A 25,084-nucleotide genomic window follows, 5' to 3' on the forward strand; every position below is an offset into this window, starting at 1 on the left:
TACTTAAAAAATTCCCACTGGGCAAAAGGATATATTAATAAGTAAATCAAAGAAAACTCTAATTGACAATAAATAAAATTTACAAATAAACCACTTCACCACTAGTAGTCAAGGAAATACAAATTAAAATAGTAAAATGTCATTTCCACCCTAAAAAGACTGGCCAAAAAAAAAAAAGGACTTCTGTTGATAATGGTTTGGGAAATACACTATTAGTAGTAGTAGAAATTAACACAGCTCCTCTTCCCCCCCGCAACTTTTATTTTAGATTCAGGGGGTACATGTGCAGGTTTGTTACATGAGTATATTGCTTGTTACATAGGTGAGGCTGAGATTTGAGGTATGACTGATCCTATCACCCAGGCAGTGAGCACAGCACCCAATAGTTAGTTTTTCAACCCTTGCCTGCTTCCTTCCTTCCCCATCTAGTAGTCCCTCTTTATGTCTACGTAACACAGCCTTGTCCATCTTTATGTCCACGTAACACAGCCTTTTAAAAGAATATTTTTATTTATATTTTTAGTAAGCTCAGTAATTCTGTTTTTAATAACCCTACAGATATAATCACATAAGTGTACAAAGATACACTACACACACACACACACGTAATGACAAAATTATAGTGCTCCGTAAATATTAGCTATGAGCCAGACATAGTTCTAAAAGCTTTAGAAACATCAACTCATTTAATTCTCACAGCAATCCTATAACTTAGGTTCTATTATTTTCATCCCCATTTTGCAGATGAGGAAACCAAGGAACAGAAAGGTTGAGTAACTTGCCCAAAGTCACAGAGATAATAAGCAGCGGAGCCAAGATTCAACCCAGGCATTTCAACTTCAGTACCTGAGCTCTTAACCACCGCTACTACTAGGTAGATCTACTGCCTTCCAAACAAGGATGTTCACTGCAATATTGTACATCATAGCAAAATGCTGGTAACAGCCATGTCAGGAACTGTAAAATAAATAATGGGCTGCTCATGATGTAAAATATAAATGATGTAGAATCAACATACACACAAATATTTATAATACATTAAGTGAAAACAAATGAGACACAAAAAAGATTTAGCATAACTTCATTTGTGTCTTAAAAGCAACCTCTGTATGCAGTTTTGTATATATGTATGTTCATTTGTTCAGACATTTTTCTAAAAAAATTACACACAAAATATTAATACTTAATACTAGTTTCTTCTGGGAAGGAAAACTAGATTAGGACTAAGGGTGAAGAGAGATTTTTCACTAGTTATTTTATGTATCTTTGTATTAGGTGACTTCTTTTATTAATACAAATGGCACGTTATTGCTTTTCCATTAAAAACAAATTAACCTAATAAGCAAACAGGGAGGTAGAGCCCCAGGTTAGATAAGATGCTAATATCACCAACAGCACTGGATCTACCCTCCTGCAAAGCAGTTACATTTGCTATGCTGATGGCCACAGACTGAAGACGCCAAAACTCACCAAGAGCTGTAAACATTTTGATGCTGATTATAACACAGTAAGATTGTCACACATTATTGCAAGAATATATAAAACATCATTAGTGAGAATCAAACTGGCTGAGTTCAAATTGTGGCTCTACTATTTACTGGCTGTATGATTCCAGGAAAGTGACTTAACCTCTTGATATCTCAATTTCCTCATTATAAAATGGGGTTCAGTATTTACCTTACATGGTTAATACTTATAAAATCCTTATAACACCTGCACAAAATATAGATTCATTTTGTTAGACAAAAATAAATAACTTAAGAAAATACATATATGTACATGCTGATGTTACGCTAACAGTACCATCTCCCTTTCCAAAAACATAAATAACCTCTGCAAAACAAACTAAGTATATCATACATAGTAAGTGTATAAGTGTTGTTTTGCAAAACTTTTTTTTAGGCTATGTAGACACATGTATGAATATGGTACCATAATGTAAAATTCACTTCTCTCATGTTCCAAAGAGTGTCAAATCCACTATAACTAGAGCATATTAGTGAGTGGCTTAGGGCTTTGTCCTCTGCTGCTACATCCTGAGATCAAACCTCACCACATCAAGCCTAGCATCTATATACAGCATCTTTCATTTAAGAGGGCTGCATAGTAAACACACTGTTTCAAACCTTAATATACACACAAACATCCTGTCTTAAACCAAATTCAAAACACCTTTCTTCCTAAAATATATTTTGTATTGTCTCTAGATTAAATCCATATCACTATTAATATATTTTTAATCAAGACTAAGCAATTCTCTCCCTGAACCTGTTATCCTCCCTAGTCAAAGCTCATCCTGATGTTAAGGCAACTTAATCCAAATCCTCACCTTTTGTAGGTTTATTTATAAACTTTTTGTTCTGTCACTTCAATGGACAACACAGCTAAAAAAATTTTAATTTTATAAAAATCATTAAATTCACTCTGCCAAAAGTAGGAATTTTATTATTTGTAGTAACTATGTTTCCAGAATAAAGGCATTACATATTATAATTGGCCTATTAAAATTAGGTGTTGAGCATTAGGCTTATTTCAGTGATAAATCAACTTTAGGTTGGTTCTCAAAATATTTTTCCTAGTACCCTGTCTGAGTCTCTCCAACACGTACACTATTTCTCCCATATCATGTCTTACATTCCCTATATAACTTGTTTAAAATGAAGTTAATTGTAAAGTCCCAAGAAACTCTAGCCTCGTTCCAGTTCTTTTGTGTGTGTGTGTTGTGGGGAGGGGGGAAGGAGACTAAAATTAATCTTAGATCCTTTACTCAGTATCTCCTAGATCTTTTTTATGTACTGAAAACAGTAATTTGCACATCTTATATAAATTCACTGAAAGCCGATTTAGAAATTCTTCAGTTCAATCCCCTCATTCTGCAGATGATGAAATCTAGATCTAGAGAAGTTAAGTAACTTCCTCAGAGTCACATGCTTTGGACTGAAATGATGTATGATTATGGGACCGCTAACGTTGTCTCATCTACTTGAAGAAGTAGCCCATGATTACAAACATTAATTAACCACATACATTAAAAGGCAGTATATTCTCTAGAACTTTTCAAAGTACTTAAAAATAATTACTTGAGGCATTTAGTGTTAAGTCTCATTTTACAAAAAAACAAGCTGAATCCCAAATGTATTACTTCCTTGTTACCATATCAAAGCTAAGGATAAGACTTATTCTTAATGAATTAACTGGTGCTTAAAACATAGTATCATATTTCCTCCAAATATTTCATTTATAAATTTTTACTTTCAATAAAGTTTCTCTCATTGTCTTTTAAAGGAAATAATTTTCTGATATGAATAGAAAAATCATAATAAAGTCATTAAAATGAAATTTTCTCTGAATCTCATACCTGTCGTTCATCCTCCATGACGTTACTAGCAAATTCAAATACTAGGTCGTTCTGTTGGACAACAGCAGCCATAATAAAGCATTCCCCTTAGATCCACATGAGAAAAATTCCAAGCAGATTCACGTATCAGGCAGCAAAATCCAGTGACTGATTTGGGTAAAAAACCCTCAGCTCTGTCTGTGGAGTAATTGTATACCCAAGTTTTCTTTAGGGAAGGTGCTTCAGTTTTCCTGGTTCATTGATATTCTAGTCAAATTGAGACAATTTTTCTGAAATTTTTCTTCTCTCAAGCTTCTTGGCCTAAAAAACAAAAGCTTAGATTAGTTATGAAAAAGCAATCACCCACTTAGGATATAATAACTGATACAGAGGGCAGTATCACCAAAGCATTTTTTTATTATTAACGTTTTTAAATAAAGTCGACACGACTAATGCACATACGCTCTTTTTAAAAAGTTACATATTTTCTTTGAAGAGTTTGCTCCTGCTAAGATCATCTGTCACTACTGAAAATTATGCCTCTCTCCCCCACTCTCCAGTTAAACTACTGTTAAAGTACTCAATATTTAAAAAAAAAAAAAGGTCAAAAAACCCCAGCAATAATGAGGGTTGTAATCGCAATAAAGGATATATAAACAATTTCCTTCTTTTCACCAACTCAGGAAAGCACATACATAGAAACTGCTACCCAATGAGTAATTTCACAACGTATATATTTTCACCTTTAAGAGGATTTATATAAGGATTTAAAATCAAATACATTTAAAGTTTAGTAAGAACTATTTTTAAATCTTTTAAAAATAAGCAGAAATTAAAGCCCACTCTTTCTGTTCTTTAAAAAGGCTTCCGATAAGTAAAATGTTTTAAAAATTACCATGCTTAAGCCTGTCTTCAGTGGCTTCTTTTTTAATGCACTGAAATGTATCCTTATCTCTAGCATAGGCTTGCAAGCAACAGGAAGGAAACAGCACTTGACCACGTCATGGCAAATTAGAACATGCAAAGAACTGCACTTTACAATAGTAGAAAAACAGAAACGCAACTTAGTAGTGAAAACAATTTCACAGCGAAGAGACAAAGGCTTTTAAAATGTCTGCCAAAGATGTTTGCCTATTTAAAAAAAAAGTTATCAATACTAACAAAAGGAAAAAATTCTTTAGGTGTTTATCACAATCTTACTACATTTTCATCAAATGATTATGGCCATAAATGTGGCCTGAAAAGAAAGATACAAAAATAATCACATTAAATAACATTAGTTCTTTGAATTAGCATTTACAGTTTTATTACAAACACTTTAAAAAAGAAGTTGACTCCAAGGAAAGGATGGCCAGTAATTTCCTAATAATTTTAAAGAGACAAGTCTGGGGATGAAGCTGATCTAGTGAATCAGTTTCCCTGAAAACGAAATCCAGCTAGTATGTGTCAGCCAAATCACTTTATCGGTTTCCTAATTTCTGCAAAGCCAAGTCCCTATGTGTCCCGGGCTTTAGGGGTCATCATGGATGACTGTGATTTTCCTAGCAAGAACTCAAAATAAAATAAGAATTAAGAATCCAATTCAGATGATATTTCTACTCACTACACTAAATTCCAACCCAGCAAATTTCCCACTCTCATCCACTCCCTTTTAACAGGAAGTTTAACTCCAACACTGGGAAAGTATTTTTAGCACATTCAGGTGGTTTTTGAGCAATGTACCATATCTAGAAGAGGGAAAAAAAAGTGTTTTGATTTAAATTGATCACAGATAGATACATTTGGCCTTGTACTTATTATAATTTATAATACCTTTTTCCTTAAATTATCATCCAACCCAATTCCTCTATAGTAGACCTGCCTTATGTTCCTCCACACTAACTATTCAATCTTGCCTCTTTTCTCAACTTCTGTTATTTCCCATGCCTGCAACACACCCATCTTCTACTTGCCAGCATTCAATCCCATCTTTTCCATTCCATGCTCAAGCCCCATTTATTTCACAAAGCCTCCCAACATCTATGCCTCAAACTACAAGGACTGCTCCCTTCAAAAACACAGCAATTACTGCCTGTAGAACCAATTTAGCATGAATTGTAGTACATTGTCTTACATTTGAAAACTGTGTCCCCTTAATTCAACTGAATACATGTTTGAGTACCAATTATTTGCAAGGCAATGTGCCAGGCACCAAGACAACTGAAGCAAAACCTCTTCTGGGGAAATAACCATTGTCTAAAATTTCTTCTGTACCTCCCAAACCTGTGTGCCCACAGTGATGACAAAAAGGATTATATTGATGACAAATACTGTTTTAAATATCTTATCAGGCCAGGCATGGTGGCTTACACCTCTAACACCAGCATTTTAGGAGGCTGGTGGGGAAGGAGTCACTTGAGACTACACGTTCAAGACCAACCGGGGCAACATAGCAAGACCTCGTCTTTACAAAAAAAAAAAAATTAGTTGGCTGTGTTGGTGTGTGTGCATTTGTGATCCTAGCTACTCAGGAGGCTGAGGCAGGAGGATCACTTGAGCCCAGGAGTTCAAGGCTGTAGTGAGCCATGATTGCCACTGTACTCCAGCTTGCATTACAGAATGAGACTCTGTGTTCAATAAATAAATATCATTAGATATTTAAGCTATTTCTACAAATATCCTTTATTTAAAAAAGAATAACTGATGTACTCCTGATAAAGAGGAAACTATTATCATAAGTTTGAAAAACGAGAGTAAGAAAATATAACCAGAATCAAGGGATGTTTGCTGATACAGAAGTTTCTCTGTAAAAGATTAGGTTCCAGAAGGCTATTTCAAAACCCATTTGTTCATAAATGCAAAATGACATTGTGCCAATGGCCAGTGTGAATACGTCTAGGTAAATTTAAGTTTCACTTTCTTTTCCACTGCTGTCATGTACCTTTTCGTACCAGCACTTCCACACTGCTACTGTGCTTTAACAGTTGTCTTTCAGAAATCTAAAAAATCAGGATAAGCAATCAACATACCCACACCTTATACATACTAACAACTAACAGTAATAAATCAAAACTGAAATGGCTCCCCACAATCACTAAGCCACTTATTGCAGCAGAAAAAGACACTTTTGCTCTGGCATGTAGCTTTTGCTTATTTCTATAGAGAAGTCCATAAACTGAAAATGTGTAAGTAAAGAAAAGCATTTTACTGGCTTAATCATGTCTTTGATTCTCTGTCATCTTTCCTGCTCCTCTTCCTCTCCCCTGTGTACTTATATACCCTTCTGCATCAAGGTGATTCTTGAGAATACATTTTCTGATACCTGATCCAGAGGGAGCACCTGTAGATATCAAAGATTCTTATAATCTTTGATTACAAAGCCCAGATATCTTACAATTTTTTCAGTAACAGACAAGACTGAAGATCTAAATCAATGATTCCATTTTTAATTAGTAAATTGGGGTGGTCAAGTTCTCACAGTCTACAAGCAAAACAGAACTAAAACTAGAATTCTTGTTTCCTAAATCAGGACTCTCTCTAAAACTGTAATATACAGCTGGGCCTCTAAAATCCACCAAAGTCCTTTCTGCTATAACAGTTTATAACACAGATTAAGTAAACGCATATGTAAAAAATTTTTTAAATCTCCATCTCTAGGTTCAGCTTCTGAGCTCCAAATCCAGTCACTAAACTATAAGACAAGTCTACATCAGTGCCCCTTGAAGTCAGTGTGTAAAAAACATGTCCAAAACTAAATGCATCATCTAATTCCTCAAATACGGTCTTAGATGGAAAAAAAATATGGGCACTCAGATTAGAAAAAAGGCTTCTGTTCTAACCTAACAAATTGAAAGGTCCTCAGTAAATTTAAAACTTGTTTAAATTTACCCATCCTTAATTATCTATTATAGTCAGGAAGCACTCTGCTGTATTAATAGTTCTCAAACATGTTTTTTTCAAAGTGTCAGTCTTTATAAAGTAACAAGAAAAAACATAAGTGAAACTACTTCTTCATCACACAGACATAAGCGGTCAACTTATGTGCACAGTTTTCAGAGGGCATCCAGGCAGACATCTACCAGATAATAAAAAATCTTAGGCTGGCTCAGATGTCTCTTAATTGGGTGAGGACCATATTCTTATTCTCCAAGGAGACATGCCACAGGAATACTTAGCAACAAGGTTCCTAACCTGTCATCCCCAAAATAAGCTTTGGAGTTAAAGTAAAATAGTAACACAAAGCAGTTCAGAGAACAGGCTCTGGAGTCAGACCGATTGGGTGCCAATCTTCTGCAGTGTGACCTTGGACAAGTTACTTGCTTGGTGTCTCAGTCCCCTCTTTCCATAAAATAGGTATCAGTCTCAAGTTTCCTCCTTCTGTAAAACGGGTAAAGTAATACCAAAACCTAGAGCTGTTGTGTAGATGCAAAAATGCATGTGCAGAATACTTGGCACATAACATGCACTGAATTAACATTAGCTTCTTTAGCGCTGTAAGTATATGCAAGAAATATGTAACAGGTGCATGCTAGGTAACTAATAATTCCTTAAGGGTCATTTCTGTACTCCCTGGAAGTCTCTATTACCATAGCTATTTGCTAGACTCCAGAAAAAGAACATTATAGCCCATTGTCAACAAAACTGTAATTCTATTCCAGTGCTTCAAGGTTTGGCGTCTTTTTAACAAATCCTGTTGCTTCAAGGCTAGGACTTCACTCTGTCTGGCAAGCTTCCCTAACACAGAGTCCCATTATGCCTCATTCCAAACAAAATGACTTCACTGATGGTAAACACAAAACCCTCAGCCACACTACTAGCTACTATAACCACTTCAAATGGTTACTTGTTTAATTTATTATAGAAGATTTCAGGTACTAAAAAAAATATGATAGTCAAAATTGATCACTGATTGAATGTAAATTTAAGATTCCTTCAGAAAGGTTTTTAGACACAAGGATATTAAACCCACGAATTCATAAATATATTTTTAGAAAATCATTGCTTTTTTTTTTTTTTTTTTTGAGTGGGAGTCTCGCTCTGTCGCCCAGGCTGGAGTGCAGTGGCGCCATCTCGGCTCATTGCAAGCTCCGCCTCCCGGGTTCACGCCATTCTCCTGCCTCAGCCTCCTGAGTAGCTGGGACTACAGGCGCCCGCCACCGCGCCCGGCTAATTTTTTGTATTTTTTAGTAGAGACGGGCTTTCACCGTGTTACCCAGGATGGTCTCGATCTCCTGACCTTGTGATCCACCCGCCTCGGCCTCCCAAAATGCTGGGATTACAGGCGTGAGCCACAGCACCCGGCCGAAAATCACTGCTCTCCTTTTAAGTTACTATGGTACCAACTGTTTATGGTGAAAATTAATAAATAGTCCGGTGCCGTGGCTCACGCCTGTATCCCAGCACTTTGGGAGGCCGAGGCGGGTAGATTACCTGAGGTCAGGAGTTCGAGACCAGCCTGACCAACATGGTGAAACCCCGTCCCTACCAAAAATACAAAAAAAATTAGCTGGGCATGGTGGTGAGCGCCTGTAATCCCAGCTACTTGGGAGACTGAGGCAGGAGAATTGCTTGAACCCAGGAGGCAGAAGCTGTGGTAAGGCCAAGGCACGCCACTTCTAGCCTGGGCAACAGAGCAAGACTCTGTCTCAAAAAAAAAAGAAAGAAAGAAAGAAAGAAAATTAATAAAGAGAATCAACCAAACAAAAAGGTTTTAGATCAGACAATTCTGGGATAAAGAAGGTGAAATATACCAGCTTAAAGCAATGACGTGGTTGAATGACTTCTCTAATAAAGTATGTAATTCAGACTGTGTCTGTTTATGTACATATGGCATGTTTGTAGGTTGGCAGTATCTAAAAAACTGGAATGCTACAGTAACTCTAGACACCAAGTAACTGAACAGAAAGAACTTTCACAAGATGTGGTAACCTAATAAAAGGGCTCTTTTCAGTATATACAGATAGTCATGGTAAGAAATGCAATATTTGGAAAAACCATTGAAAAAATATAACCGAAATGAAAGAAAACAGAGTAAGAAAGTGAGAGAAAAGAAGTGAAGTTATACCAAGTAGAAATGAGAAGCAAGCAATAAACCCATAATCTGTAATGACTGAATTCCTGTGTGATTGACCATAGTTTGGTCTTTTAAAAAATCTGTTTTCTCTTATAATATGGTAGAAGGCTCTATATTAGCTCCCAGCAGAAATGAAGTCAGTGGTATGAAGATAAACTGCACACAGTCTTCCAAAGGTTGCCAATTCTCAATCTAAAAAGTGTGAAATCACAGGATATTAGAGCTGAAAAAGATCTAAGGATTACCTAGGACAACATATTCACCAAAAAGATAAATAATTTAGGCCTAGAGCATTCTGATGTGTCCAAGGACACACAGCCAGTTAGTGGCAAAGAAAGGAAGAAAAGCCCAGATTTCCTACTGATACCTTTATATCTATATTAATAGAACTTCATTAATATTTTTTCCTTAGCAGAATATCTGGAAAAATAAGAAATCCCCTAGACAAATACCTAGCAAAAGTACCTTACCATACCCCAGTACAACTGTCAATTAAAATGCTTTTATATATTATGCAATCTCTTGATATTTGGGATAAATCATTTTCAACCATATTTTTAACTGAAACAACTGGTGCAGAGGGTTTGTAGATTTCCCTATTTACTACTTTAAATCTTAGAGTTTTACTATTATTATTTCCCAAGTTTACTATATCATATCATCTTGCCTTACATTTTCACTCAGCCTAAAAAGTAAAAAGGAAACATGTATAAGCCTTTTTAGAAGGCTACCACAATTTAGTAACTCATTAAAATACTTCAAAATAGATTTGTACTGATATTTTTCTCTCTAGTTCTTTTTTTTCTTTTTGAGACAGAGTCTTGCTCTATCGCTTAGGCTGGAGTGTAGTGGCACGATCTCAGCTCACTGCAACCTCCGCCCGGGTTCAAGTGATTCTCATGCCTCAGCCTCCCGAGTAGCTGGGACTACAGGTGTGCACCACCACATCTGGCTAATTTTTGTAATTTCAGTAGAGACAGTGTCTCACTATGTTGCCCAAGGTGGTCTCAAACTCCTGAGTTCAAGTGATCTGCCCACCTCAGCCTCCCAAAGTGCTGGGATTACAGGCATAAGCCACTATGCCTAGCCTTTCTAGCTATTTTAAATACAGAATTATTGCTAGAATTTACATTAAAATATGTGAATATGGAAAAAACAATAAAGAAACATCCCAAAATGTAGGTATAGTTAAGAAACCAGATTCGAACTTTCCCAAAAAAGAATAGTCATACTTTCTCAGTTCCTGCTTTCTCTAAACCAGGTATTCTACACACAAAATTGAAGGGAAAAAACACAAGTTAATGTCACAAGGCAAACAAATCATTTCATTGCACTCAGTGTTCTCATAATTGAAAAAGAAAATGTTTCTATACCCCAACTGTTCGTTTAAATTTTTTCAAATATTCAACGAATTTAAGAAAGTTGAGAAAGTTTAAAACTATGTTTTTGCAATCTAAACAGGTACCATGTATTTACTATGAATATATTTTAGGTAGGTATGCAAGATAGCTACTTAAAATTAAGCATTCTTTTATTTTTTAATTAATTTTTTTATTGTTGAATTCTTTATTAATTCAAAACATTTTAAGTCAGTGTAATGAACATGCATTTTACACTAACATCCATAGATTTCCACAATATAGTAAAATGAAAACAGCTCTATTTTGATTTACTTTGAAAACTCAAAGAAAGCTACCTAGTTTGAGACTTCTGAATTTTTTTACATTATTGTCATGCTCAAATTCTACTACATAGTGAAAATTCTAGCATTTTCCAGAAATATATTATTGTACATAGGTTAAATGATAAAACTGACTCTAGGAAGGGGGAATTAAAAAAACCAGAAAAGCTTAAATTGGAGGAAACATAATCTGGATTAACTATTGAATTTATTGAGTACCCACTGTTATTCTGGCATTGCAAAATAACCAACTGTGGTGTCTCTTAAGTTGTATTCATGCATTTAAAACTTCTTTATTGTCCACTAATAAACATTGGTGGAGTACAATATATGGTTATAGATTAAGTATGATGAACATGGTAGTAAAAATTTATACACATTCGATACATAATTTTACAAAACCAAACACATTATTTAGCAAACATTCAAAAATCATATACAAGAAACATATTTATGACAAATTGGTTAAAGCCGGCGGGAAATACATCAGGTCTTTTACATTATTTCAATATTCAGTGTTCATTGACTAGTGGAGGGCAATATAGAAATGCACTAAGTAAAACTGCCAGTTTAAATTTAAGTTACCTCTTATGACAATTAGTAAGACTAAGATATTTAATATTGAAAGTATATGGAGGATTATTGTAATTATTTACCCAGATAGTTCAAGGGAAAAATTCACTTTCGCCTCTATTAGGTGAATATTCAGGATAAGACTTTTGGACTTTTATTTTTCTACTTTACTGTATTTTCTTTATAGCATGTATTAGTAATCACTTAATGGAACCTAATATCAGGGTTGAAGAATCTGCTCAGAATTTGTTTAGCTCAGTGTAAATGTCCAGAAATTTTACCTTCAATATAATCTCTTTAAAAATGTATTACTTTGGCCAGGTGCAGTGGCTCACACCTGTAATCCCAGCACTTTGGAGGCTGAGGTAGGTGGAATGCCTGAGCTCAGGAGTTCAAGACCAGCCTGGGCAACATAGTGAAATCCCGTCTCTACTAAAAATACAAAAATTAGCCAGGCTTGGTGGTGTGTGCCTGTAGTCCCAGCTACTCGGGAGGCTGGGGCAGGAGAATTGCTTGAACCCGGGAGACGGAGGGTGCAGTGAGCTGAGATCGCACCACTGCACTCCAGCCTGGTGACAGAGCGAGACTCTGTCTCAAAAAAAAAAAAAATGTGTTACTTTACAGTGGAGAAACATAATAGATGCTAACTCAGCTAAGTGATCAAGGTTAACATCAACAGCTAAGAGAAGCCTAAAGTTTGAGAGACTGTCACAACTAAGAAGAGTCCTGATGATGGCATATACCTTTGATATCATGTGATAAGCATGGCACTTTACCTTTGTGTTCTTCCAAAAACCAAAAACCCATGTCTAGTCATGAGGAAAACATCAGACAAATCTCCAGAGAGGGACATTCCACGAAATACCAGTTTATTTCTCAAAACTGTCATCAAAAACAAGGAAGCTTTCAGAACTGTCACAACTAAGAGAAGCCTAAGGAAACATGACAACTAAATGTAATGTGGTGGGATCCTGGGACAGAAAAGGGACATCACGTTAAAAACTAAGGAAATCTGAATAAAGTATGAACTTAATGACCAATACTGGTTTATTAATTTTGACAGATGTCCCATAGGTCTGTAAGGGCCCTTTCTATTTACAGTTTTTCTGTAAATATAAAACTACTCTAAAATTAAAGTTTTCATGGACACATTACTATTTTAAATTTTACTTTTATTGTAAACATTTTTATTTTTTCTTAGAGTCAGGGTCTCACTTTGTTGCAAAGACAGATCTGGAACTCCTGGGCTCAAGTGATCCTCTCGCCTTAGCCTCCCAAAGTGCTGGGGTTACAGGTGTGAGCCACCATGCCTGGCCCGTTACCACCTTTTATTAAGTTTTTATTTTCATTGTAAAATTGTTAAAGAAAATCATACTACCTTAATATTGAAAAGTGTTTTCTAATTGTCAATCTCTTATATCTTAGTCTTAGGCCTATAACTCATTTATATATTTAGCAAATAACTTGATATTATTTCTGTCCTTGGGAATGTTGTTTTATTTCCTTTGGAAATAAAATTTTCAAATGACTTCTCTTATTTAAACTTTAATTTTAACCTACAATTGTATATCTATCTATCTATGTATGTCGTTGAAAGAAACATTTCTATAGATTTTAGGTGATGGTGAACTGCAAGTAGTGATTTGGGATCACATTATTGAGCAAAGCAATAACATTGATATAGTGTTCCATCTTAAAATATGATTGTATGTTCTGATGAATAGCTAAATCAGATGTTTAATGTATGTTTTGGAAAAAAATAGGGGAAAGTGCATTAAAATGACATTTAATACAAGCATAAAATAACAATTATTGAGTTGAAGAACTCTGATAAAATAATGTCACATTTTATTCTTTCCACGTTTATTTAATGCTCATAGCCATCCTGATAATTATTTTATTTGTCATTTGCAGAAGAGAAAATGAACTCAGAGAAGATAAACGATTTGCCCAAAGTCGCATGAGACAGAAATGTAACTTGAAATCAAATTTGTAATTTTAAGTTCCTGATGTTTTTACACTACGCTCCCTAAGTGCATCTGTGAACACACATTTCCATTAGTAAGCATTGTATGTGGCATTCTTTTAATACAGCAATAAGAGCTAGATCTTTAGAAAGGAAATGTATCCAAGCTTAGGATAGAAACACAATCTGTTTATTATTCTAAAATGTTTATTTCTAACTGTTTAAAAGCTGTTATGCAGTGATAGCAGTTAGGTATAAGTCAACAGTTTTAAAATTCTAAAATTTCTGAAATGAGATTTAATATGAGAAATAATGAAGGAAGAATGAATTTCACATTGCACATATGACATATTGAAAAATATTACATTTGGTTATTGTCATCAATGCTTGATAGTGTTCCTTTTCCCTACTCATCTTAGAGCTTTTGTCATAGGAATAAAATCAATTCCCAAACTGGGACCTTCTATCAGTTAGGGCAACATTTTCCTTTTGTAGTGTTTTCATTAGAGTCAAAGTCTTGAACATCCCCTGGAATTCATCTGAAAAGATGTTACTTGGGGCTGGAGAGAACTATACATGTGAGGATTAGGAGCCAACAAATTTCTGTTGATCACCTCTCTAACTCAAGAATTCTCTAGCTCGAGAATCAAGACTGACCTCTTTTGGTGATAGTACAGAAATGTAATCTTCATATATCATTCTAGCCTTTTCTCTTTTCTTTGATTACTTTTTTGTTCTGTTCTTTCTTTAAGTCTTCACAGGCAATCCAGAAAAGTAGGTTCTCTTTGTTGTATTCTGTTCAGAGGAACTCTCTGAAAAGGTTTCTTCCTGCTGGGGCCTTCATCATCTTGTCAAAATTTTGAGACCAGGGCAAGACTTCCTCTGCAGTGGGGTTTTAGCATTCCTCTAGGACCTGGATACTCTCCATTTTTGTAGTGTGTGTGGTTCTTCCTGCATTTTCCCCTTTCTTCATTCCTAACAGTGAGGCAGGAGCAGCTGCAACAACAGCACCAACAAAAGCAACAGATGTTGTTGGGCCTCTGGTTTCCAGGCGCTTGAGACACAGCAGGTGTTCCTTCATTTTGGGACTGCTGCCTTTTTCACATTTCAGCTACAAGACCCAATTAGCCAGTTGCCTGCAGGTGTGGGCAGCGCACCGATGGGTCTGGGGGGAGCGGGGCTGGGCGGCTCTGTCCTCTAGCGGAGCCCGTTTGCTACTATCCGCCCAACTTAAGCACCCAGCAGGCGAGGAACTAGTTTTTATTTATTTTTTAGAGACAGGGTCTCGTTGTTGCCCAGGCTGGAGGGCAGTGGCATGATCCTTGCTCACTATGGCCTCAAACTCCTGGCCTCAAGTGATCCTCCCGCTTCAGCCTCCTGAGTAGCTGGGGCTATAGGTGTGTACTACCACACCTGACTAATTTTTTATAATTTCTTTTGTAGAGAAGGGGTCTCATCATCTTGTCGAGGCTGATCTCAAACTTCTGAGCTCAAGCAATCCTCCCGTCTAGGCCTCCCAAAGTGCTCGGATTATAGGCATGAAACTGCACCTGGCCGGGTTCTTTAATTTAAATTAGGCATTTTTTAATTGAGGGGGAGTAAGCAGAGGGAAGTGCCCAGGACGTTATCAAAAGTATAGTTTTGTTTTTATGTAAATAAAGCACAAATCGATTTTTTTTTTGTATAGGATGTCTCAATCAAACTTCTGGTGACTTAAGCAAACCTGAAACAGGTTTTGGCAACTTGATCAAGGTCACCTTAGCTTCAACCATGCTAATAATAAAAAAAAAAAATCAATATGATCAAACTAAACAGACTGACTTTTCTATGTGTTTGCCTTTTTGCTGACAACCAGGTGAAAAGTTCCAGGACTCTGAAGGCAGGGCCACAATTACTCACTACCCAAACCTGAAATTCCAGTTCTTTCACATAGTTCTTCACTTCCCATCATTGGCCACTTGGGCTAACCTGGTATCAGAATACACTGATACGAGGGTAGCATTTATAGCACCCTGCAAAACAGCCAAACAGACTGAATACCTAGACCTGTCCATACCTGTGGTCTCAAGTTTAACTCTTTTTTTGAGCATGTTCTGAAAACAAAGAGAATTCAAAATCTAAAGAGAAATATCAGCCAGGTGCAGTGGCTCATGCCTGTAATCCCAGGACTCTGGGAAGCCCAAGAGGGCAGATCACTTGAGGTCAGGAGTTCAAGACCAGCCTGGCCTACATGGTGAAACCTCGTCTCTACTAAAAATACAAAAATTACCTAGGCATGGTGGGGGGGTGCCTGTAATCCCAGGTACTTGGAGGCCGAGGCACGAGAATCACTTGAACCCAGGAGGTGGAAATTGCAGTGAGCTGAGATCGCACCACTGCCCTCCAGCCTGGGCAACAGAGCAAGACTCAGTCTCAAAAATAAATAAATAAACAAACAAGAGAAATATCTAACAGTTATGAGATACTGTTTTAATTCTGTTCATTAAAAAGAAAACATAAACATGCTAAAACGTCTTTATCAGCAAAACCTGTTCAGGCAGTTAAAAAAATTTCTCTCTCCAACAAACAAGATTTAACTTGCAAGTAAACTGTTTCATTTCTGTGACCCTTTATTCTCCCAGTTAATACTTCCATTTTCTTAGAAAAGACATGCCCTAGTGCAATGGTTCCCCCATCTGAGAATACAGCAGATTCCCATTAGTAACTGTTTCATGCTGGCACTGATTGGGGGTGAAAAGCCAGGGATATGTTGTTTCAAAGTTCCCCAGGAGATTTTGCTACATGACACGCCTCCCCCACCTCCAATTCCCACACAGCATAACTCTCTTCTGGTAGAAACTGTATTCTGTTATAAGAAGTTTCACTCTTACACGGAGGCACACCAACAACTGAAAGCAAGATTTAAAGGTCATCTAAATCACTTCATGCTCATTATTAGGTGAACTGCTCTTTCATACATTTATTTGATCGGCCCTTACTACCTCTACTCTAGCCCCACTCCAGTGGCTCTTAAGCCTGGAGTAGGAGTCACTCACCAAAAGTGAAAATATGATCAACTTACTTCTCTGACAATTAATGGCTTCCATCACCTACAGGCAAAACTCCAAATGTATTAACAAGGCTAAAATAGCTCCTCATGATGTGGAAGGTGTGAGGAAATGGTAGTCAGATTTGTAAGACAGGATGTCTGAATACCTAGACTGGAGAAGTGAACGGAAATATTCTATGGATTGAGCTTAAAAGTACACCTATAACCTATAGTAATCAAGACAGTGAGGTACTGGTGAAAGAACAAAATAGATCAATGGAACAGAATAGAGAGCACGGTTAATGGCACCACATAAATATAGTCAACCATCTTTGTCAAGGACAAAGGCAATACAATAAAGAAAAGAGTTTTTTCAACCAACAGTGGTAGAAAAACTGGATATCCACATAAAAAAAAAAAAAGAATCTAGACACAGACCTTATACCCTTCCCAGATATTAACTCAAAATGGATCGCAAACCTAAATGGAAAATAGGAAACAATAAAACTCCTAGAACACAGCATAGGAGAAAAATCTAGATGCATGTGGGTTTGGTGATGACTTTTTATAGATACCAAATGCAGGATTTATCAAAGGAAGAATTGATAAGCTGGACTTCATTAAAATTAAAAATTTTGCTCTGTGAAAGACAATGTCAAGAGAATGAAAAGACAAACCACAGATTAAAGGACTGTTATCTAAAATATGCAAGGACCTCTCAAAACTCAGAGAAAATAGCCTGATTTTAAAATGGGCCAAAGACCTTAACAGACACCTCAGCAAAGAAGATATACAGATTAGCATATGAAAAGAAGCCCCACACCATATGTCACTGGGGAAATGCAAACTAAAATGACAATGAGGTGCCACTACAAACCTATTAGAATGGCCAAAATCCAGAACACTGACAACACCAAAAGCAGGCAAGGATGTGGAACAATAGGAATTCTCATTCACTGCTGGTAGGAATGCAAAATGGTACACTTTGGAAGACAGTTTGGCAGTTTCTTACAAAACTAAACATACTCTTACACCATAGAGCTGTGCTCCTTGGTATTTACCCAAAGGAAGTAAAAACTTATGTCCACACAAAACCTGCACATGGATGTTTACAGCAGCTTTATTCATAATTGCCAAAACTTGTAAGCAACGAAGATGTCCTTCAGTAGGTGAATTAATAAACTGTAGTGCATCCACATAATGAAATATTATTCAGCACTAAAGAGAAATAAGCTATCAAGCCACAGAAAGACATGTGGAAACTTAAATGCTTATTACTAAGTGACATTTGCCCAAACCCATAAAATGTACACCACCATAAGTGAACCCTAATGTAAACTATGAACTTCAAGTGACAAAGTGTCAGTGTAGGTTCATCAACTGTAACAAGAGCACCGCTCTGGTGCAGGTGATTAGCGAGAGGCTGATAACGGGGAGGCTATGCATGTGCAGGGGCAGGAGGTATATGGGAAATCTGTACTTTCCTCTCAATTTTACTGTGAATCTAAAATGGCTCTAAAAAATAAAGTCTTTTTTTTTTTTTAAACTATAGCTCCAACACAATCTGAATACTCTTCACTATCATCTCAAAAACAACATTCCAGCAGTTCTGCATTTTATAGTTCCCCAACTTCCCCATCCCACAATTGAAGAAGCCGAAGTCAGCCCTGCCTTAATCTCACCAAGAACCCAATATATACTACCTCTTTCCAGGCCTTCTGTCTGTACTCACTGCCACCGAATCCAGACCTTTCCAACTACTCTCTGACAATCACAACCTTTTGTTCCTGTGACATTTTAGGATCCTCTTTCAAGTCACAGTGCAACCAGGTTTAAGGACATAATCTCCAGGGAAATAAACATTTCCATCTTTTCCCAAGTTACCAACACATTTGAAAGACTTTATGATTCCTTGTGCACAAAACTTCCTGCTCCCTGTGTGAGTGAAAAAAAACCCTGAATGATCTGTTTTCACAGTCTACCTCTTTTCTTCTTCATTTATTATTTTAATCTTTTTTTTTCTTTTGAGACGGAGTCTCACTCTGTTGCCCAGGCTGGAGTGCAGTGGTGCAATCTCGGCTCACTGCAACCTCCACCTCCTAGGTTCAAGCGATTCTTCTGCCTCTGCCTCCCGAGTAGCTGGGACTACAGGCACCCGCCACCACGCCAGGCTAATTTTTGTATTTTTAGTACAGACAGGGTTTCACAATATTGGCCAGGCTGGTCTCAAACTCCTTACCTTGTGATCCACCCACCTCAGCCTCCCAAAGTGCTGGAATTACAGGTGTGAGCCACTGCACCCGGCCATCTTTTTTCTTTTTTTTTAAGAGATGGAGTCTTGATATGTTGCCCAGGCTGGTCTCAAATTCCCAGGCTCAAGCATTCCTCCCACCTTGGCCTCCCAAGTGCTGGGATTACAGGTGTGAGCCACCACGCTCAATATCCTCTTTTCTTCTTTAAATTACATAAAACGATTCTAAGTCAGCTTGGATATCATCAAAGAGTTCTGATGTTTCATGTCAGGATCTTTAAAATGAGATTCTTCCTACAATCATCTTTGTAACTGTCTGGCAATCATCTAAGCTTCTAAACTCAAATGAACCCAAAAAACAAGAAGCAGGCCAGGCGCAGTGGCTCATGCACATAATCCCAGCACTTTGGGAGGCCGAGGTGGTCAGATCACTTGAGGCCAGGAGTTTGAGACCAGCCTGGGCAAAAAGGTGAAACCTCATCTCTACAAAAATAAAAAAATTCGCTGGGTGTGGTGGAGCCTGCAGTCTCAGCTTACTCGTGAGGTTGAGGCGGGAGGATCACTTCAGCCCAAAAGGTGGAGGTTGCAGTGAGCTGAGATAGCATCACTGTACTCCAGCCTGGAAGACAGAAAGACCCTGTCTCAAAAAAACAAAACAAAAGAAGCAGCAAAATCACAAGATGAGAAATGAAAATATGGAAGGCCACGGGCTTAGTACTGTAAGATATATACAGTCATTTGCCACATAACAACATTCTGGTGAACAATGAAGCAGATATACAACAGTAGTCCCCGTGTTTTTACTGCACCTTTTCTATGTTTGTTTAAACACACAAATACTTGCCATTGTGTTAAAATTACCTATACTATTCAGTACAGTAACATACTGTACAGGTTTGTGGCCTAGGAGAACAGGCTATACCATATAGCCTAGGTGTGTAGTAGGCTATACCATCTAGGTTTGTGTAGGTACATTCTGTGATTTTTTGCAAAAGAATGAAATCACCTAATGATCCATTTCTCAGAATGTATCCCAGTCATTAACTGATGTATGCCTGTATGTGGTATTTATAAATTATACATTAACTTTATATTTTACTATTGTACAAATCTTAGATAGAAGCAAACTTTAAATACCATTAATAAGTAAAACATATACAGAACAATTAAAGATTTAGACTTTCATCTTTCATAATATAATTTCTCAATCAATTTTTAAATCAGTTGAATCCATTTCAGTTACTATTAACTAAAGTGCATCAAATATCCTGGCATTAGGTTTTCTCTAATAGGAAACTGTTTTATGGAGGCCAAGGCAGGCAGATCACTTGAGACCAGGAGTTCAAGACCAGCCTGGCCAACATGATGAAATCCTATCTCTACTAAAAAATACAAAAATTAGCTGGGCATGGTGGTGCACACATGTAGTCACAGGTACTCAGAAAGCTGAGGCACTTCAGCCCGGGCGACTGAGCAAGACTCCGTCTCAAAAACAAACAAAAAAAGAATAGTTTAGTTATGCTTATTTGATGCATCCAGAACTAATCAAAAGATCCCAAATATCTAATTTTAGAGGCACCTGTGCTATTATTGATGGAGTTCGTGGTAAAATGTTGTTAAGTATTTATTGAATTTCCCTTAGGCTCAGCACTGTGGAAAATATAAAGATAATGCGTGGCCCTTGTTCCCATGAAACTTGTTTTTTGCAACAAGACCAAGAGAAGCAACTAAATGCATAAATGCAGCATTTTAGAAGACGAGATGGTCAAACAGGTAAAGAAAACACTTCACAGATAATGTGGGAACTAAACTGAACCTCAGAAGGAAGGTAGGAGTTGGAGAGACTAAAGGGGAAAGGAAAAGATAGTAAAATATATTGTGTGTGTGCGTGTATGCGTACGTGAATGCCGACACAAAAGAATGCAGAGACTCAAAAATGACCAAAGTTTAGAGATAGTTAACAGCCTGATAAGAGCTAAGAGTTCACAATGGGAAACAGAAAGTCAGGCAGTAGAATTTAGGCATGATTTGAGAAGAAGTAAAAGAAGTTGCTGGAGGTTATCAAACTGGGTTGCAACAATAGATGGTGGTCGATGACTATAAAGCCCAATGCAAGTCATGTAAGTGGGATGTGGCAACCACCATCCAAAAACGATGAGGACAGTTTAAACAGACATTCCACAGCTTGACTGCTACATTGAAAACTTCGCATCACCAATGTGTATACTGCCCTCCTTAAATTCTTCATTAATTACTTAAAATAGAGATTCTCAACAGTGCTTTTTATTCTGCTCAGGGTGTGGCAAAACTCTTTAAATCACCTAATTTACTCCATGTTTTTGTTCTTCACCTAAGAATTGGAAGAGGGGAGAAATAGGAAAATAAGATTTTCGAAAACGTATGACTAATTACCACATAATCCTTCTTATTATTCAACTGAACATCAAAACTGCCCATCATTCACTTAAACACCAGTGTAACTTTGAAATATATGAACTGTTGCATCTTTGGATGATTATATCTTCTCAGTATTAAATATTTTGAATAGATGATGCTGACTTAGTTATCCAATGAAGAAATATGTGATATAAATAACAGAACCACCTTTCTTCGTCACTGAAATACAGACTGCTATCACCAGCATTCACAAAATCTTCATTTTCTTACAAGGTGACATTCAGAAGATGCTTTTGTAAAAATAATTAGTTGACCAAATGAGGCTGCATTGAACCTGGCTTTTTTTTTTTTTTTTTTTTGAGACAGAGTCTCACTCTGTTTGGCAGGCTAAAGCACAGTGTCATTATCTCCAGCAATTCTCCTGCTGCCTCAGCCTCTGGAGTAGCTGGAACTACAGGCACGCCACCACACCGGGCTAATTTTTGTATTTTTAGCAGAGACGGGGTTTCGCCACATTGGCCAGGCTGGTCTTGAACTCCTGACCTTAATTGATCCGCTTGCCTCGGCCTCCCAAATTGCTGGGATTACAGGCGTGAGCCACCACACTGGGCCGAACCTGGGTCTTTATCAGAGGTGTTTTCTGCTTTATCGCTTTGTTGTACTCTTGGAAAGTTCAAGAATTCAAAGTTGTCTCAGTAGATGTAATGGGCACTTACTAGATTTAAAAAAATACTTTACTATAAAGACACATCCAGGAATTGTACAATATCACAATAAGGTTTATTTATATTATTATTTGCTAGCAATACCTAATGTCTAATAAGTCCTTTATGGTTTACAAAGTAAAACATGTACAGTATACTGCTTTTTATTTAATCCTTAAACATCTCTAATAACTACTGATATCTCTGCATAGATACAAAAATCTGACACGTCCTCAAGGAGATTAGGAAAGAGATGATAAAAATAAATCATAAAATAAATAATTAGATACAACTCAAATAAATCTACAGATTCAATGCAATCTGTATCAACATACCAATGACATTCTTCACAGAAATAGGAAAAACATTTTTTTTTTTTTTTTTCTGAGACAGAGTCTCACTCTGTCGCCCAGGCCAGAGTGCAATGGTGTAGTCTCGGCTCACTGCAACCTCCACCTCCCGGGTTCAAGCGATTCTCCTGCCTCAGCCTCCTAACTAGCTGGGATTACAGGTGCCCACCACCACGCCTGGCTAATTTTTGTATTTTTAGTAGAGATGGGGTTTCACCATGTTGGCCAGGCTGGTCTTGAACTCATGATCTCATGATCCACCCGCCTCGGCCTCCCAAAGTGCTGGGATTACAGGCGTGAGCCACTGTGCCTGGCCAACATTTTTTTTAAATTATTATTTATATGAAGGCTGGGCATGGTGGCTCATGCTTGTAATCCCAACACCTTGAGATGCCAAGATGGGAGGATCACTTGAGCCCAGGAGTTTGAGACCAACCCAGGCAACATAGCAAGACTCCATCTATCTTTTTTTTAAAAAGAGAACCACATCCATCTTTTGTGGAACCACAAAAGATCTCAAATAGCAAATAACAAAGCTGGAAGCACCACACTACAAGTCTTCAAAATAGAATATAAAGCTATAATAACCAAAATAGCGTGGTTGGCATAAGAACAGACATACAATGTGAGAGACCCTGTTCTAAGTGCTGGGAATACAGCAGTGAACAAACCGACCAAAATTTGTGCCCTTATAGAGCTTAGAATCTAGTGATCTTAATCACAACATTCTGTTTCCCCTCAAAATATTCTGCTTTAAAAATGTAAAGCCAGATGCAGTGGCACGCTCCCATAGCAGGGGGCTGAAGCAGGAAGATCACTCCAGCCCAACAGTTCAAGGTTGCCGTGCACTGTGATCACAACTATAGACAGCCACTTACTCCAGGCAGGGCAAAACAGCAAGACCTTGTTTCAAAGAAAAAAAAAAAATGGGGATTGTCAGGCAACATAGGCTGTTATCTTAAAACCCATGAAAGAAACTTCTGTCTCTCTCGTTCAATATCTAACTCCTAGTTACAATCCAACCCCTGACAACTGGACACAGAAAATGTGATGTCTCCTACACTAAATGGGGGAATAAGAGTTGTGGGGAGAAGTTTTTTTACCTTTCAGAGACGATCTGTGAGTATATAAGGTGAGGGGAAGGGAAAATCTGGGGGGGAAATAGGTACAGATAAATCCAAAAGGAGGCTGTTCCAGGTAAAGCTGATTTACTTAGGGGTAACCTCAACGCCTTCATTTTGATTTAATTTTGACTTTGAGCCAACTGAAATGTGACACTGTGTACTTGGATTTTTAAAAACATCCCCTTTATAAATAGAAATACCTGGAGAAGAAGAAATAATTCTTCCTATATTGTCTTTTCCTCTATATTAATAGTAGATGGCCTGCAGAAATCATATCAGGGCAAGGTGCAGTGGCTCATGCCTGTAATCCCAGCACTTTGGGAGGCCAAAGTGGGTGGATCATTTGAGGCCAAGAATTCGAGACCAGCCTGAGCAACATGGCGAGAACCCATCTCAACACAAATTAAAAATTAGATGGGCATGGTGGCATGAGCTGGTGGTCCCAGCTACTTCGGAGGCTGAGGTTAGAGCCACTGCACTCCACAGAGCAAGACCTTACCTTAAAAAAAAAAAAAAAAAGGCAAGTCCCATCTCAAAAAAATAAATAAATAAATAAATCAGTGTCGTCTATATTCTTTTGGACAAGCACTCTTTAGGGACCTATCTGCTAGACACTTGTGGGTAAGGGAGAAGGGTAGGAAAGCAACAAGTAGCTAAGAAGACTTTCCCTACAGGCGATTACAATCTATCAACTAAGGCAAATGCAAATCATAGTAATATGTATGCTATAGCAGAAGTGGGCAAAGTTCATTCTCCCATGTAATTCAGTAATTATTTACTATGTCCCATCTCTTAAGATTATAAGCTACTTGAAAACAAAAGACATATAATAAATTTTTCTATATATTAATAAACACAGTTTAAAAGAATATTAAGTAAAGTGTATATTAAAAAGTCAAACTAGGTCAAGATCAAAGGACCTTTTATTTTCTTAATATTTACTTACTAAAATTCTTCATTAAACAGTAAAAGATTAGTGTTTTCATGTTTGTTTTAGCATTCTACAGAATTTCACATGATGCATGTACTTGCTTCCCAGAACCAACTGGTGGTAAGCTAAGCTTCACTGACTATTGTCAAAGTGACGTACATATATGTATTTTTCTGATCCAAACTCAGAAATACATCAACACCCCCCAACAAAGAGCACAAAAAAGGGAGGTCTGACATGTAAAAGGACACTCAAAAACCCTATAAACTATTTTCCACATGTCTACCTAAGTTTTAATAAACAAAATAACTATTTGGTTCTTCTAAAACTCCTTAAAAATTAAATTCATATAGCTTCATAATTTTTCCTTCAATCTTAAAAATTAAATCCTTAAATTTGACTTTGATCATTTAGATTTATTGTTTAAAAAGACATAGTAACTTCTATCAATTTTTGGCTGGAAAAACTGTTAATATATAAACTTTATAAGACATTCCTAGAATGGCCAGATCTAAGCTAAAGTCCTATTTGTGAAAATTATTGCTCTGTTGACAAGATGACTGCAATTTATAACCCTCCAAACACTGAGGCACAAAAAACTTGGTGACAACAGAAAATAATACAGGGAGAAGCAAAAAGTAATAAAGAGAATTATTATTTCCATTTATTCAGTGGAGATATCAGGACCAC

The 25,084-nt window shown here is 37.0% G+C and overlaps 1 protein-coding gene across 11 annotated transcripts in view; it reads right to left on the reverse strand.

Moving 5' to 3' along the window:
- ELF1 (E74 like ETS transcription factor 1) overlaps positions 1-25,084 on the reverse strand; it is a 126,561-nt gene that overhangs the window by 43,443 nt on the left and 58,034 nt on the right. For 7 of the 11 annotated variants that reach the window (XM_024348533.3, XM_063792476.1, XM_016925226.4 and 4 more), the window contains one exon: positions 3,359-3,658. In XM_024348533.3, the coding sequence (XP_024204301.1) occupies positions 3,359-3,430 (72 nt within the window). In that variant the 5' untranslated portion in view covers positions 3,431-3,658. Of the gene's footprint in view, positions 1-3,358; positions 3,659-3,799; positions 4,045-4,232; positions 5,001-14,266; positions 14,606-25,084 lie in introns of those variants that run through there. The other 4 variants (XM_063792474.1, XM_009440548.5, XM_063792475.1 and 1 more) reach the window with 4 other exon arrangements.

The sequence above is a fragment of the Pan troglodytes genome, chromosome 14 (genome assembly GCF_028858775.2).
Source record: "Pan troglodytes isolate AG18354 chromosome 14, NHGRI_mPanTro3-v2.0_pri, whole genome shotgun sequence".
Lineage (NCBI taxonomy): Eukaryota > Metazoa > Chordata > Mammalia > Primates > Hominidae > Pan > Pan troglodytes.